This window comes from Paramisgurnus dabryanus, chromosome 20 (assembly GCF_030506205.2).
Source record: "Paramisgurnus dabryanus chromosome 20, PD_genome_1.1, whole genome shotgun sequence".
NCBI classification, from domain to species: domain Eukaryota; kingdom Metazoa; phylum Chordata; class Actinopteri; order Cypriniformes; family Cobitidae; genus Paramisgurnus; species Paramisgurnus dabryanus.
In genome coordinates this window covers 8,715,339-8,732,126 of record NC_133356.1, presented here as the reverse complement: position 1 = coordinate 8,732,126, position 16,788 = coordinate 8,715,339, and the positions used below count along the sequence as shown (strand labels likewise).

Sequence of the window (16,788 nt, the reverse complement as noted above, 5' to 3'; positions counted from 1 at the left end):
CTTTTTTTATTTGTTAAATTATTTGTTAAACAATAAAATCAGTATTGTATCAGGTCAGTATTAAAAAGTCAATTCTTCATTTTACGCAAAATCCGATATCCGCTATTATTCTGTAATCTTTTCTCCTTTTTTCTCCAAAACGTGATAAAGGTCATTCCTCCTTGCACTACTTGCGCGCTCCTCACAGACAGAACGATTACCGATTGCTCGACTTGTGCGCTCCTCACAGACAGAAAGAGCAGCGGTTGCGCGACTTGCACGCTCCTCACAGACAGAACGATTAGCGGTTGCTCGACTTGCGCGCTCCTCCCAGACAGAAAGAGCAGCGGTTGCGCGAATTGCGCGCTCCTCACAGACAGAACGATTAGTGGTTGCTCGACTTGCCCGCTCCTCACAGACAGAAAGAGCAGCGGTTGCGCGACTTACATGTCCTCCCAGACAGAACGATTAGCGGTTGCTCGACCTGCGCGCTCCTCACAGACAGAACGAGCAGCGGTTGCTCGACTTGTGCGCTCCTCACAGACAGAACGAGCAGCGGTTGCTCGACTTGTGCGCTCCTCACAGACAGAACAATTAGCGGCTGCTCGACTTGTCCGCTCCTCCAAGACAGAACGATTAGCGGTTGCGCGACTTGCGCGCTCCTCCCAGACAGAACAATTAGCGGTTGCTCGACTTGTGCGCTCCTCACAGACAGAACGATTAGCGGCTGCTCGACTTGTGTGCTCCTCACAGACAGAACGAGCAGCGGTTGCTCGACTTGGGCGCTCCTCCCAGACAGAACGATAAGTGGTTGCTCGACTTGCCCACTCCTCACAGACAGAAAGAGCAGCGGTTGCGCAACTTGCGCGCTCCTCACACCCTCCTCACAGACAGAACGATTAGTGGTTGCTCGACTTGCCTGCTCCTCACAGACAGAAAGAACAGCGGTTGCGCGACTTGCGCGCTCCTCACAGACAGAACGATTAGCGGTTGCTTGACTTGCGTGCTCCTCACAGACAGAAATAGCAGTGGTTGCGCGACTTGCGCGCTCCTCCCAGACAGAACGATTAGCGGTTGCTCAACTTGCCTGCTCCTCACAGACAGAACAATTAGCGGCTGCTCGACTTGTGCGCTCCTCCCAGACAGAACGAGCAGCGGTTGCGCGACGTGTGCGCTCCTCACAGACAGAAATAGCAGCGGTTGCGCAAGTTGCGTGCTTCTCCCAGACAGAACGATTAGCGGTTGCTTGACTTGCCCGCTCCTCACAGACAGAAAGAGCAGCGGTTGCTCGACTTGCGCGCTCCTCCCAGACAGAAAGAGCAGCGGTTGCGCGACTTGCGCGCTCCTCCCAGACAAAACGATTAGTGGTTGCTCGACTTGCACGCTCCTCACAGACAGAACAATTAGCGGCTGCTCGACTTGTGCGCTCCTCCCAGACAGAACGATTAGCGGTTGCTCGACTTGCGCGCTCCTCACAGACAGAAAGAGCAGCGGTTGCACAACTTGCGCGCTCCTCCCAGACAGAACGATTAGCGGTTGCTCGACTTGCGCGCTCCTCCCAGACAGAAAGAGCAGCGGTTGCGCGACTTACGTGCTCCTCACAGACAGAACGTTTAGCGGTTGCTCGACTTGTGCGCTCCTCACAGACAGAACGATTAGCGGCTGCTCGACTTGTGTGCTCCTCACAGACAGAACGAGCAGCGGTTGCTCGACTTGGGCGCTCCTCCCAGACAGAACGATAAGTGGTTGCTCGACTTGCCCACTCCTCACAGACAGAAAGAGCAGCGGTTGCGCAACTTGCGCGCTCCTCACACCCTCCTCACAGACAGAACGATTAGTGGTTGCTCGACTTGCCTGCTCCTCACAGACAGAAAGAACAGCGGTTGCGCGACTTGCGCGCTCCTCACAGACAGAACGATTAGCGGTTGCTTGACTTGCGTGCTCCTCACAGACAGAAAGAGCAGTGGTTGCGCGACTTGCGCGCTCCTCCCAGACAGAACGATTAGCGGTTGCTCAACTTGCCTGCTCCTCACAGACAGAACAATTAGCGGCTGCTCGACTTGTGCGCTCCTCCCAGACAGAACGAGCAGCGGTTGCGCGACGTGTGCGCTCCTCACAGACAGAAATAGCAGCGGTTGCGCAAGTTGCGTGCTTCTCCCAGACAGAACGATTAGCGGTTGCTTGACTTGCCCGCTCCTCACAGACAGAAAGAGCAGCGGTTGCTCGACTTGCGCGCTCCTCCCAGACAGAAAGAGCAGCGGTTGCGCGACTTGCGCGCTCCTCCCAGACAAAACGATTAGTGGTTGCTCGACTTGCACGCTCCTCACAGACAGAACAATTAGCGGCTGCTCGACTTGTGCGCTCCTCCCAGACAGAACGATTAGCGGTTGCTCGACTTGCGCGCTCCTCACAGACAGAAAGAGCAGCGGTTGCACAACTTGCGCGCTCCTCCCAGACAGAACGATTAGCGGTTGCTCGACTTGCGCGCTCCTCCCAGACAGAAAGAGCAGCGGTTGCGCGACTTGCGCGCTCCTCCCAGACAGAACGATTAGCGGTTGCTCGACTTGCGCGCTCCTCACAGACAGAACGAGCAGCGGTTGCTCGACTTGCGCGCTCCTCACAGACAGAACGAGCAGCGGTTGCTCGACTTGCGCGCTCCTCACAGACAGAAAGAGCAGCGGTTGCTCGACTTGCGCGCTCCTCACAGACAGAAAGAACAGCGGTTGCGTGACTTGCGCGCTCCTCACAGACAGAACGATTAGCGGTTGCTTGACTTGCGTGCTCCTCACCGACAGAAAGAGCAGTGGCTGTGTGACTTGCACGCTCCTCACAGACAGAACGATTAGCGGTTGCTCGACTTGCGTGCTCCTCATGGAGAGAACGATTAGCGGTTGCTCAACTTGTGCACTCCTCACAGACAGAAAGAGCAGCACTTGCGCGCTCCTCACACACAGAAAGAGCGCACGCATATAGATCTGTTGTTTGTGTTTCAATTAGGGCCGGGACTTTAACGCGTTAATTAAGATTAATTAATTACACAAAAATAACGCGTTAAAATTTTTTAACGCATTTTAATCGCACTTATTTTTGCACCGCGGAACATTTCTCATGAGTTTCGGCGGACCGATTATACTGGAGCACCAACTAGCGTTCATGACTTCACAACAAACCACAGTGAACATGAACCAAGAGGCTGATGAGATCGCTTTGGTTGGCCCCGTGGATGGGAATTTTTTTATAAAAAACGAACGGATGTAAGCGTCGATAAAAGCATGGTTGTGTGTAAGCTATGCAACAAGGAATTCACATATCACCGCAGCACATCGAGCATCTCAATGCAAAACATACAGCAGCTAGCGTGGACATTAGCCCGACTCCGGGCACAACGACTTATTCGGACGGGATTAGTTTTACATAGGGATGTGGGGTAAAGCAAGTTTTTATCAGAGCTTCTCGGTGATTTTAGTCCAGTCCGAATGCTCCATGTCAGTAATCATTACGGACAATGTCAGTAAAGATTACGGCGTCTTTTACCTTCTGTAAAAAGGTCCGGAGAAATTACCTCAGGTAATACAAATCCAGTGCGAATAGACCAGCTGTAAATATACACGTAAATCGCGTCATTTCCTTTTAATTTGCGGGTTTCTTTTAAATATAAAAGCGCTTAAAGAAGCGTTTACTTGCGTTCTAGACGGAGAAACAAGTCAGTTACAAGTCAGTTTCTGAATAAAACACGACACAAACTTTAAAAAAAAAGTCAAATTTACTTCTCAGAGGCATGGAACTGTTTATGAAACTGACGTTCTCCCCAAACTGAAATTAAACACAGTGTTTCGCGTTTTCCTTGTCTGTGTCATGTTGTTTGCACATCTGATATCTGGAAGCAAGGTAACGTGCACGTGAAGACGAGAGGTGACGCGCTGCGCCAACGAGTTACCACTCCCACTTCTGAATGTTTTACAGAGATTTCTAATCCCGTCCGAATTGACCATTAATATTACCGACGTCCTGTGGTAAAATTACATTACGCCATCTACCCCTGTAAAACCAATCCTGTCCGAATAGGGCTCAATAAACAATATTTTGTTGCTTAAGCTTATGTATTCAGTCATTATTCATGGTACACTCTAAGAACGAATGTGTTAAAAACAACACATTAGTGTTGATTCTGGGACAACACACTAACTGCGTCGTCCTGGAATCCACCCATCTCTGTGTTATTATTGAAACAACACATTTTGTGTTACTTTTAACACAACATGTGTTATACTTGAACACAAAATCAAGACAAAATGACTCATAATGTGTTAAAATTACACATAATGTGTTAAAAGCTTACAGCACAATGATGTGTATAAAATTAACACATCCTTTCTAAGAGTGTATACTAAAATCCATGTAAAAAATTACTTCTTAATGTTCTCAGGTCAAATATTTATATGCGATTAAAATGCGATTAATTTAGATTAATTAATTACAAAGCCTCTAATTAATTAGATTAATTTTTTTAATCGAGTCCCGGCCCTAGTTTCAATGGCTTAAAATTACATGTTTAAAAACTGCGGTGCTTAAATAAATGTACAAACATTACGTGACCACGCGCACAGGAGCGTGAGGTGGGCGCATAACATTGATAGAGACGATAGTCCAAAATTTCTACCGCCTAATCATGTCTACCGGTTTAGCTCCCACCCCTACATGAAATCATAAGATTCCCTGTAGCCAAAAATCCATATGACACACCTGCTCCTATGGCCGAGGTATTCTGCTCTCTTGTACATTTCACAAGGCTAAAATCATGTTTTCGATCATTGTAACTTTAAATTTCAGCTAATGTAAGTAAAATTATGTATGAATTTGATGAATTAATGTCTCCATCCATATTTATTAAACAACAGACTTTGAATCATCTCTGCAAATAGCTTGTCAGCCAGCCAGTAAATTACTTGTATATTTAAGTCATTATGGGGCAGTCCCCAGGACAGGGTTTAGATTAATCCACAATTAGGCTTTGATTATATTGAGACATTTAAATAGATTTTACAAACCTCCCTTACTCTTAAAAAGCAATACTGGTATGCATCTTGACAAAACAATGGCGCTGATGTAGGGCTGGGCGGTATATCAAGTTTTAGTAATTTATCTGTATTTTTTCCCATCGGGATACAGGATGAGACAATAGCATCTATATCTGTATGGTCTGATATGATCCTTCTTCTTTGCAACAGAAGTTCTTGCAGAAATACACACCGAGATCACACATAAGCTTTCCAACCAGATGCATATTTTCACACAGGGGAAAACCCCTGTCTTTATATTTCATTTTCATCATATGCTGTTTAATTAAAGTGATTATGATATCTTACATGCGGCTTTGACTTGCATGTATTTATTCTGTTTTGTAGAAAATATATCGCCATTCACCTCAAAATAATGAACATGCGAATTTCGGTCAATATCACCCAGCCCATGTCTGTTATATGTCAAAGCATGCTGTTTTTAAATTAAGGCAGCTCAAACATGCATTTTTGTCTGGGACTAGGATAAGCCCTGTCTGGGAAACTTTTGGGAGGTTATGAGAATAATTAACAGGCTTATCTCACCAGCACACACTGTGCCAAACATGGAAATAATAAGTCAGATTCATTGAATCATTGAAGGGAATGGATTCATTCTTATTCATGCTTCTCTAAATCAAAAGCTGAGATGTTTTTGCGTTCTTAAACTCGCCAATGCCAAACTTTTTCTCTTGTCCTTATACCACCCCTTAAAATGTGCTTCATGTAGAGAAGAGATTCATGCTCAAGTGAGCAGATGCCTCTGTATTGTTAGTTAATGGTTATGTAAACATGCAGTCGCGTCGCGTCTCAGGTGGAGCTGCTCTGTGAACTAATGATGTGTTTATATTGGAATGAAGTGCTGTAACTCCCTTCACCAATGACTTCATCATCTAGCATTGACTTACTGCCATGAATAAAGCCACACACGTGAATAAATCTCACTGTACTCTCATTGAGACTGTGTTTTTGTATTAGGGGCTCAACGTTTACATGGTCTCAGTGAGATCTTCCTCATCTTTACCTGTTTGGTATGTCATGTGTCTTAATGCTAATATATTTACTGTTAAACGTCTAAACTTTTAACATGTGATCAAACTTGGTTTATATTCAATAATCTATTCTGATGTCTGAGCAACACATGTAAGTTCAGAATGTAGTATGTTGAACACTTGTAGTTAAAGCAAGTGTTTGAACGTTTTCTGTGTTTTGGATCTGAATGTCAATTCAGGACTTTACAAACACATATGAGATGGAAAAGAAATGTATTTTTTTTCTATTAAGTAATTGAATTTCAGTGGTCCTCTCATTGTCTCTCGGTTGTTAAAGAGGATCAGAAAGGTCTCTTTTAGGATTTTTAAAGTTTAAATTTGGGTTTTGAAGTGCCTAGTCCTTAACAGAAGGGATTATTGCCTATAACGTGAAATCCTGTGCAGTGCCCATAACCTTAAAGGGACACTCAACTTTTTTTGAAAATAGACTCATTTTCCAGCTCCCCCAGAGTTAAATATTCGATTTTCACAGTTTGGGAATCCATTCAGCCAATCTCCGGGTCTGGCGTTACCACTTTTAGCATAGCTTAGCATAATCCATTGAATCTGATTAGACCATTAGCATCGCGCTAAAAATAACCAAAGAGATTCTATATTTTTCCTATTTATAACTTGACTCTTCTGTAGTTACATTGTGTACTAAGACAATTGCGCCAGAGAGCCTTTCAAAAGGAGAGACGTCAACTGCGCGAGCACTTACTTTACTTTTAAAATTAATGCATTACAATATTAAGTTACTCCCCAAAAAAGTAACTAATTGTGTTACTTAGTTATTTTTTATGGAAAGTAATGCTTATGTTACTTTTAAGTAGGGCTGGGCGATATGACCCAAAAAATTATCGAGAAAATGTTTTCCATATCAGTCGATATCGATAATTATCATGATAAATAACAAATCTTTACTCCTGTCAAATTTAAAGGCAGATTTTTGCTCCTGAATGAAAATTGTAAAAACCAGACAGTTAATAATGGTTTTAAACTACTTTTTATTCAGAACATGACAAATACAAAAACTAAAATCTTGTTTTAATGCATCTGTATTAAATGTAAATCTATTTGTTATGAAATCAACACATTTCTGACACAAAAGCAGCAGACTACTGTCACTTTAAGACCCAAGACAGACTGCTTTAAGTTTTAATATACTGAGTAACAGCTGTTTATGTTCACTTAAACAAGAAAGAAAACTTAGTTCAGTGATCACGCGTGTGTTATACGAGCTATACACGCTGATAAATGGATGTCAAGAGTGTCACGTTGCTGTGGGAGCGCACATACCCAAACACTATATTCACTGCAGTGGTGGATCTGCTGCTTTTCCTCAGTTTCCTGAATTTGTGAATGTCCTGTAAATATACTTTTAAAGCTGGGCGGACGTGTGCGTGCGCAAGGCGGACGCTGAATGAAAGTACAGTATACTGCACGCACCTGTGTCTGCTGTGTTTGACGAACCCTGTTTGCGCGTCCAACATTACACACAAGAAAATGTTTCCGCGCATTTGGATTCCGTGATTCCGTCCGCGTTATCCGCATCGCGAAAATCATAGGTCTCTTCTAATAAATGAATAACTTGCCTCATCTTCCACTCCTTCAAGTCTGACTGTCACTGTGATTGTAAACCAAGAGCGTGTGCCGCATCCGGAAGTGCTCGCGCAACATTACGCACAGTGCTTAAACATTATCGATCACTTATCGAACTGTCCTTATCGTTTTATCGAAAAAGTTTATATCGGTAAAATTATCTTTATCGAATTATCGCCCAGCCCTACTTTTAAGTTACTTTTGCATGACTTTTTCTTACTTCGTTACTTCAGAAAAGTGATATTATTACGTAATGCGCGTTACTTGTAATGCGTTACCCCCAACACTGATCATACGCATGTGAGAGGGCTTCATACGACTGAATAAAAAACACAGACTTAACATTACGATGGGTTCCAGTGTTAAGAGTGCTTTACCTCCTGCTTTGCTCAAAACAATTGCGTTTTAATGACGAAAGCGCGGCAGGTCTCAGATTGATAAAAGTACAGTGTGAGTGCGTGCATGGAGTAGGGACGGGGGACGATCGCGCCGGGGCATGGTTTGGATAATGTAAGCGCGGTGTTATCTCCTAAGTGCATTTAAGTTTATCATAATGCACAGCTGCCAATAGATGGCAGTAGCTACATTGGATGGGTCTCATTTAATGCTAGTGAAGGACTTTTCAACAACCTTAAAGGCGGAGTCCATGATGTTTGAAAGCCAATGTTGATATTTGAAATCACCCAAACAAACACGCCCCTACCCCAATAGAATCTGGACCTTCTGTTGATAGACCCGCCCCACACATACGCAACCCGGCATTTGATTTGATTTGATTGGCTATAAGTGTGTTTTGGTAGTCGGCCCGTTTCCTTCTCCAAACCGTTTTTCAAACATCGTGGACTCCGCCTTTAAAAAAATATCCTGTAAAAAATGAATGATCTCTATCCACTAGAAGACTATCGCTTTTAATTTAACGGCTAATTGAAAACAATTATTTATCAAACAGATGGAATTTGAACTAAAGGCCTGTCTCTAATAAAAACCTGCTTCAAATAAAAGCCTGTTACCTTCGGCAGTTTAGGTACATAAAGGCCCCGGTCTTTATTTGAGGAATTATGGTATTCCCTTTGGTAACTTTAAATAGCAGAGGACTATTTCGGGCACTGCGTAATATCACTGTGCCTCCTATTTTTCGTCGGTCTTTGTACACAATGTAACTACAGAAGAGTCAAATTTTAAATAGGAAAAATATTGAAAGTCTTCAGTAGGCATGAACCGATAGGATTTTTTTGGGCCGATACTTATTTAAACAGACAACTTCTGGCCGATACCGATATTAAACACTTGTATACAATACTATACAGTTGGTCTATTAGCTAGTTTATTTCTGCATCAAATTATTTTTACCTGAACACGGATTTGATCTAATTAACATTCAACTGCCCAACATAATAAGAGAGGCACAAATGAAGCTAAAACAAATATAAAAAGACAGCATGACAACCTTCAAAGGTGGTTTTTGCTATTCAGCATTTATTTTATTAACAACATTAACTCGTTTTTTTTTATTACATATAATGGATTTCTTTATGCAGTTAATTAATAAACAATCGGTATCGGCCTTTCTCGTGCCATTGCCGATATGCAGATGGTTTAAAATTAATAAAAAATCGGCCGATAAATATCGGCGGCCGATACATCGGTGCATCACTACTCTTCAGTTATTTTTGAGCGTGATGCTAATGGTCTAACCAGATTCAATGGATTATGCTAAGCTATGCTAAAAGTGGTACCGCCAGACCCAGAGATCAGCTGAATAGATTCCAAAACCATAAAAATCACATTTTTAACTCTAGGGGAGCTGGAACATTAGCATATTTAAAAAAAGTGGAGTGTCCCTTTAAGTGGAAGAACATCCTAACGGAGGCTTTCACATTGACATTTTAACTAGTGACCCAAAATAAATAGTTTTAATTTAACTAGCAAACCTCATTGTTTTTAAAGTTTTAATGAGAGATGTTGTTATTTTAACAGTTATTAGTCTAATGACACTTTAGGAAACTTAATGACCATATAATGCACATTCACAATGTTTCTAAAATCTGATATATTATGATTATTGGGTACAGTGTGTTTTCACACTGCTTTGTTTGTGTTGTTCTGTTATATTAGAGTATGATGTCACTCATGAGAACGTGTGTTTTACGCGTTACTGTTGTTTCTCTGTGTGAAGTGATGGCAGTGGTTTAAGAGTCTCCTGTCAGTGTCGTGTGTGTCTGATGTTAATGAACATCTGTGGCCCGTCCGTTGATGCCCGTCAGGCTGAGAGCCACAGGATGGCATGGCAGAGCAGAGCATGCTGGGTACTTCACACATTGGCAGAGCCCTCGTTTCTTCTAAAGACTGAGAGTGTTTGTGACGATCTAAGGCTTACGGGATCATGTTGAGCTCTGGATGACTTATAACATCATAGACAGCAAGTACACAGCAACAAAATGACGTTTAACACATACCTAGAAGAGCCAAGAGAATGAAATACAGATTATGGATATACAGAAAGTATGGTAAATAGTGCGATAATACACTGTAGGTAAAAATACATGATTATAAAGATACTAGGACAATGCTATACATTTACAAACATATGAAGAGTTTGGTTCCAAAACGCAATAAATGCATTTTGTGAAGTGCGTCTGCGCTAATCTCCACGAGATGTTTTATCAACTGGCTACTAGTTATCCTCCGGACAGTGACGGACCAAGTCTTTCTCTCATTTGGCTGTGTGGTGCGCGTGCCCACTTGCGGCGTGTCCGCGCTATTCTCTGAGATGCACTTGATGGCCTTTTGTGCAGCGTTTTTGTTTTTTGGACGACCTAGTTAAGGTGGTAAGGTTTCCCAGCTTAGGCGGGCCGCCCGAACTACAAATAACTGCGGGAAACCCTGACTGATTTTGGCGGTAACTATTTTTTTAAATGGCGTTTATCGCGTTTTGGAACCAAACTCTTTATATACAGGTATAGATACTGTCAAGAGCAGAAGTGATACAAAAGTTTGGTGTAGTGTAGAGTAGAGTTCACTAGTAAACAATGCGATGCATGTGTTTCTTGCTACTTTCAGACCAACGCAGTCTGGATGTTAGTTTCACTTTCAGAGTCATGGGTTTGTATGACGATACTACAGTCAGTAGTAGTGATTTCCTCTTTGTCTGTAAATGAGAGGGTGCTGAAGGTCAAATAGCTGTCTGGCTTCAGTACACTGAAGAAATCTCTCCTACATGAGCTCTCACTGTCTTCATATGATCAATAAAGTATAAAGTTTAAGAGCTGAAGTCTTCTTGATGACTGTATTAGAGTATAATTATACTTTATTCAGGCTATACTACCACAGATGGAGCATTAATGCTGCTTTCACAAGCGATGAATGTTACTGGTGTCAACTTAATTTGTTGAAGCTCTACTGCATTTCCTTTTTCTGGATAAAACTAAATACATGTGGCTGTAACTGAGTTCAATCTTTGACATGATCTTACTCAGTCAATTAATAAAAATATCAAGGTTATACAAAATATATAAAGGATGAGTTAACAGTAAATCACAAAGAAATGACTTTAGCTGGGTTTTCTGAAGCAGGGTCACAATTTATGTTTATTATTGTACAGTAGTTTAATCTTTGTTTCACTGAAGTTTGATTTAAGAACTGTTGTTGTAATTAAACATCTTTATGTCTTTGTGCATTATACTGAAGTGTTATTTTTGGGAGTTCGTTTTGTATTATAAAATTTAAAGGGATACCAAAAAATGAAAATTCTCATTACTCACCCTCATTTTGTTACAAACCTGTATAAATGTATTTGTTCTGATGAACACAAAAGAAGATATTTTGAGGAATGGCTGTAACCAAACTGTCAGTGGACCCCATTTACTTCCATAGTAGGAAAAAAGAATACTATGGAAGTAAATGGGGACCACGAATGGTTTGGTTACACACATATCTCCAAATATCTTCCTTTGTGTTCATCAAAACAAATACATTTATACAGGTTTAAAACAACATGAGCGAGAGTAAATGATGACAGAATTTTTATTTTTGGGTGAACTATCCCTTTAAGTTAAAATCTAACTCCTTACATGTGAATATCCACATCAAAGATAAAATTCAGACGTTCACATTTACAGACAGAAGTATTCTTGTAGATTTTAACAGTTATATAATATATTTTCTCTGTATTTTTACACACCTGGGTTCTGCTATATTATCAAACCCAGGGTTTCCCGCAGCACTTTTCAGTTCGGGCGGCACACCTAAGCTGGGAGACCCTACCACCTTAACAAGGTCGTCCAAAAATAAAATTTGCTGCACAAAAGGCCGTCAAGTGCATCTCGGAGAATAGCGTGGACGCGCTTCACACTGCGAGCGGACACGCGCCACATGGCCGAAATGAGAGAAAGACATGGTTCGTCAATGTCTGGAGGATAACTAGCCTGTTGATAAAACATTTAATTCATTAATAATCTAGTATGTGTTCATTTTCTGTCATAGTTTCTTCAAAATTGAGTTTTATTTGAGTGTTTTAAATAAAAATATTTTCATCATGACGCGTACGCCCCGCCCCTTTGATTGCACGCCCCCGGCTCGCCCACCTGAACAACCCCACCTTAACTAACAAATTTTCTGCGGGAAACCCTGAAACCTACATCAGATCCTTGTAGCCACATAATTCAACTAGTTTTACCTGTTTTGCCACAGTATTTGTAATTTTACTTGTTCCTAAACTGTTTAAAAGTGATTTACAGTTTTTTGCATGCTTTATGGAGTGCATGTAGTTGGATTATGTTAAGTGAGTGCAATTTTGCACCTGTTTTTTGCTTGCTTAGTTATTGGCTGTTATGGTGGTAATGTACATTTAATGCTCCTCACAGACTTCAGTATAGATCTGTATGGATTGTTCTTCCTCTACGCCATCAAAAACACTTGACTGAATTACTCATAAGGTTATGAATTGAGAAGAGTAATCACATCCCCGCTCTGTTATTTACATACGTGTGTATGTGTTTGTTGTGTTTAGACACTGGAAGAGCCCCCTTACCTCACTGTGGGTACGGATGTGAGTGCCAAATACAGAGGAGCTTTCTGTGAAGCCAAGATCAAGACTGCTAAGAGACTGGTGAAAGCAAAGGTAAGAGCAACGGTGTTTGTTTAAATTTTCCTTGTTGAGTCTAATGGAGAGAATCAACTTTCTTATCAGTACACACAGATACGATACTTGTAGTCATTCTGTAATTTTAAGTGCAAGTACAGTCCTTAAAAACTAATCTGGGTATCTAAGAATGATTTCCATTTGGAATAACAAAATAAACATGGGCATCACAAAATTAAAGTGGGGTACATTAAAGTCCCTGGAAAGTCAGATATTAAATGTGTTCTGAGTTTGTCACACCAAAATGTTTTATGAACCACCCAAACAAATTTGAACGATTGAAAAAAGGAAAGTAAATAAAATAAAATCTTGGAAAGATAGGCAGTATCCTCTGCTCTCAAGCGGGGGGGGGGCGTGTATACTGTCGGAGCTGAAACCACACCCACTTGATAGAAAGATGGCGCAGTTGTGTTGGGGGAGGGGCCATGCTCCCGTTTTAATCCAGAAATGAGGAAAAACTGTTTAAAAATCTATCTCTGCTATTCAGTATAACATTTGACGCTTTTCCATTGCATAGTACCCCACGGTTTGGTTTGGGTCGGGTCAGCTTACTTTTGGGAGATTTTCTATTGGGTGCAGTACGCAGGGCCGGCGTCAAGGGGGGCATTCGCGGGCAGTGCCCCCCTACAAAGTTTTTTTTTAATTTAATATATATAAAGAATAATTAAAATAAATTAAACATTGAATGTTTCATGACTTGTAATGTAATCAAATGAGGAAAATATAGTTGATATATGTTTTCTTTAATTACAATAGACCAGTTTCTCTGATTGAATGTATTGCCGCGTCTCACCCGTCTTACGTCTTTAGCATATTTGTGACTTGATACTAGAAACGTGTTTTTTCGCGGCATTTTATGGATCGTGTAAAATATGGATATTAGAATGAACCAGCACCGCCTGCTTCATCTGACTTCATGCAAACACAGACTGGCTCAAACTCAGAGATTAGAGGTCGAGGTGGAATTTACAAATCTACAGGACACTGTTTTAAGGAAGTTTAATGTTCGTGCATGCCGTCTTCAGCTATTTTAAAGGTAAGTTAGCATTGTTTTAAATTACGTAAGCTTAAATGTGAAATGTGGCTATAGACCCTTTATTAGCATTACGATGTGTTTATGGTAAAGCGGCTTTTTTAAAGCTAGGACGCGGTGTGCGCTGCGCTATGAAACCCATTCATTTCAATGGCTTGCGCCGCGCGAAGGCGGTTTTTTGTTGCGTCGAGCAAAGCGTGGGCGCAGCGGAGCTCAGCTTGCGCTCACGCCGCGGTCGAAGTTCAATAGTTTTGCGCATAGATTGTGGTCTTTTGCACTTTATACGGGAAATGAGCTGACAGTCTGTACCAGTTGTATGAGTGTGTGCTTGCACTGTATTTGTTGTTTTAATGTCTTGTTTTTGCAATTTATTGTTGCTATTGCGTGCCCCCCCGTTGGAAGCCAAGTGCCCCCCTGTTAGTTATGGTCTGGCGCCGGCTCTGGCAGTACGTAGTACCCGATACTTTTTTTAGTACCAGCTCGCTCGCAGCTCTAATACCAAAACGTGACGCGAAAAACACTGTAGATCACTGATTGGTCTGAGAGAATCGTCACTACCAGCGCCATCGCTATAATGTAAAGATTAGCTTTACCTTCATGCTAGCTAGCGATGTCTCGAGCAAACATGTTGTCATCTGTGCTCTGCTATAAGTTCCCAAACTACCTTTAAGGGATGAAAAACATCCACATGTTGAGAATCAGGAACGCCATACCAGTTTTTTTCCAGACTTGCAGTTTGTGGCGGAACATTCGCGATGCGCAAGTTAGCATATATGCTTAAATGCTACTTAAATGAGGCTCAGCAGAGCACATCGACTGACGCCACGGTGTTTGTACAGAAACTGTCATTTGATACAGAGGTAGTGATAAACACGATGTGCAAACATGTATTTGTGGTGGCTAATTTTTATTTTGTGGCGGACTGAGAAATAAATAAATGTATGGGGATTCCAACAACACATTATCTGTGTTTACTGATTGCTCATATTCATTATGTTTATTCATTATGAGTATTCATTTTAGTTTGTATAAGGGTTTGTGTAGTTTTCTTGTATTCATTTGCATTAGATGTTTGTATGGACATATGCATGATTTTGATCTGAGGTGTTGAGATATTGTATTTGAATTGAACTGGATATTTTTGCCTCAATGCAATATTTTCGGAACAGTAAAGCAAAACATGATATCAAATATGGATATTAAAAAAATTGTTTCTGGTGTTGTTCATGTATGTAATGACTGCACAATATACCAAACTTATGCATACTGCAATATGCATTGTATATAATAATAGTTTGCAATAACTGAATGATTTTAAAGGTCCCATTCTTGCTGTGTTTTTGAAGCTTTTATTGTGTTTACAGTGCACAATATAACGTGTTCATGTTTCATGTGTAAAAAAAGCTGTATTTTTATCAGTATACTGCTGTTTTCACTGTGCTTAGCAGCGCTGTTTGAGCCAAAGCTGGCGACTGATGTATTCCTGTGGGCGGAGTTTAGTCAAACACTCTTGCTTTGACGTCATTAAAGCAGGAAGTAGAGGGCTCTAGTCCAAACCAGCCATTCGCTGTAAAATTTCTGTTAAAGAAAATATATCGCCTAGCGATGAACTTTGAGCTTTATCATTTTACAAGTATTTTTTTATGCTCTAACAGCAACATTACGCACTAACTAATGTTTGAAAAATGATCAGGATGGAAGAACGTGATCTTTAAGTTCAAACTGAGTGCATAAACAAAGCATTATCTTACTGCATATTGCATATCACATTATTTGGCAAGTTATTGCATATTGCTTTTTTTTCAATATCGTGTATGTATGTTTTTTGGGCTCACGTCTTAGTATTTCTCGACAGTAACAGTAATGAGAGCTTTATTTTGTCAGTTGTGTCCATGTGTGACCTGTTGTAGAGCCATCAGATCTCCATCAGATGAGAGATGGTGATGAGACGCTGAGTGTGAGATCTATTATCTGTAGTGACAGTGAGACACTCGTTCATGTCTTACTGCTGATAGATACTCAACACACAGACGCAGTTACCAGCACGACTTTTACACATGTAACTGTCCAACTGCATTATATATGATACTAATCTGTTTTCTCTTTTGTGTTTATGTTTCACTTGAGAATGCCTTTTTTTAATTATAATTTAGTATGTGTGTTATTAATGTAACTGCAGTCATTGTATTTTTACAATTCATAAACATAATACATACAATGTATTATGTTTTAATACAGAATTAAAAAAGGGTTCCCACTGGTCCTTGAAATCCTTGAAAGTTTGTGAATCTGGGGGAAAAAATTCAAGTCCCTGGGAAGTTTTTAAAATATACATACATAAATATAGGTCATTGAAAGTGCTTGAATGTATTTTATGCAAGAAGTTTTCTGGAAAAAAACCCATATTATTCCCTGTGTAGTGTAGGATAATATCATAAAAATTCTATACTTTTTAAGCACACGTGCTAAACTGTTCACTTTAAATGCTTATATCTTCTGTATGCGAATGTTGATTCATACCAAAATGCTTTTTTGCATAGTTGTGTTTGACACATGAAAACGTCTCCGGTTATGTATGTAACTGTTGTTCCCTGAGAAGGGAACGAGACGCTGTGCCTCCCTTGCAATACTCCCTGCGTCCCTGTAACGCCGTCTTTGGCAATATTTCAGATAGTGATATACTTCCTGGCTCCCCCATCACCCTGTCTTTGTCGTTAAGCCTTAACATTGGTTGAATTTGATATACACATTCAGGCGCACTTACCCCTGGAGACATCCCCAAAGTGTCAACGCAGTGACGCAGCGCGAGTTCCCTTGAAAGGGAACTGTAACATTGTATCTAAAACGTAACACGATGTAACCTTGCTCTCACTTAAAATGTGTCCCCACATTTAATCCTTGAATTTTAGGATATTGGACCTGGAAAGTCCTTGAAAGTAGGGATGT

The 16,788-nt window shown here is 41.0% G+C and overlaps 1 protein-coding gene across 2 annotated transcripts in view; it reads left to right on the top strand.

Annotated features, from left to right (window-relative positions):
- Nucleotides 1-16,788, top strand: part of arid4b (AT-rich interaction domain 4B) — a 75,712-nt gene that overhangs the window by 18,712 nt on the left and 40,212 nt on the right. For both annotated transcript variants that reach the window (XM_065296272.2, XM_073812803.1), the window contains exon 3: nucleotides 12,678-12,788. In XM_065296272.2, the coding sequence (XP_065152344.1) occupies nucleotides 12,678-12,788 (111 nt within the window). The remainder of the gene's footprint in view (nucleotides 1-12,677; nucleotides 12,789-16,788) is intronic.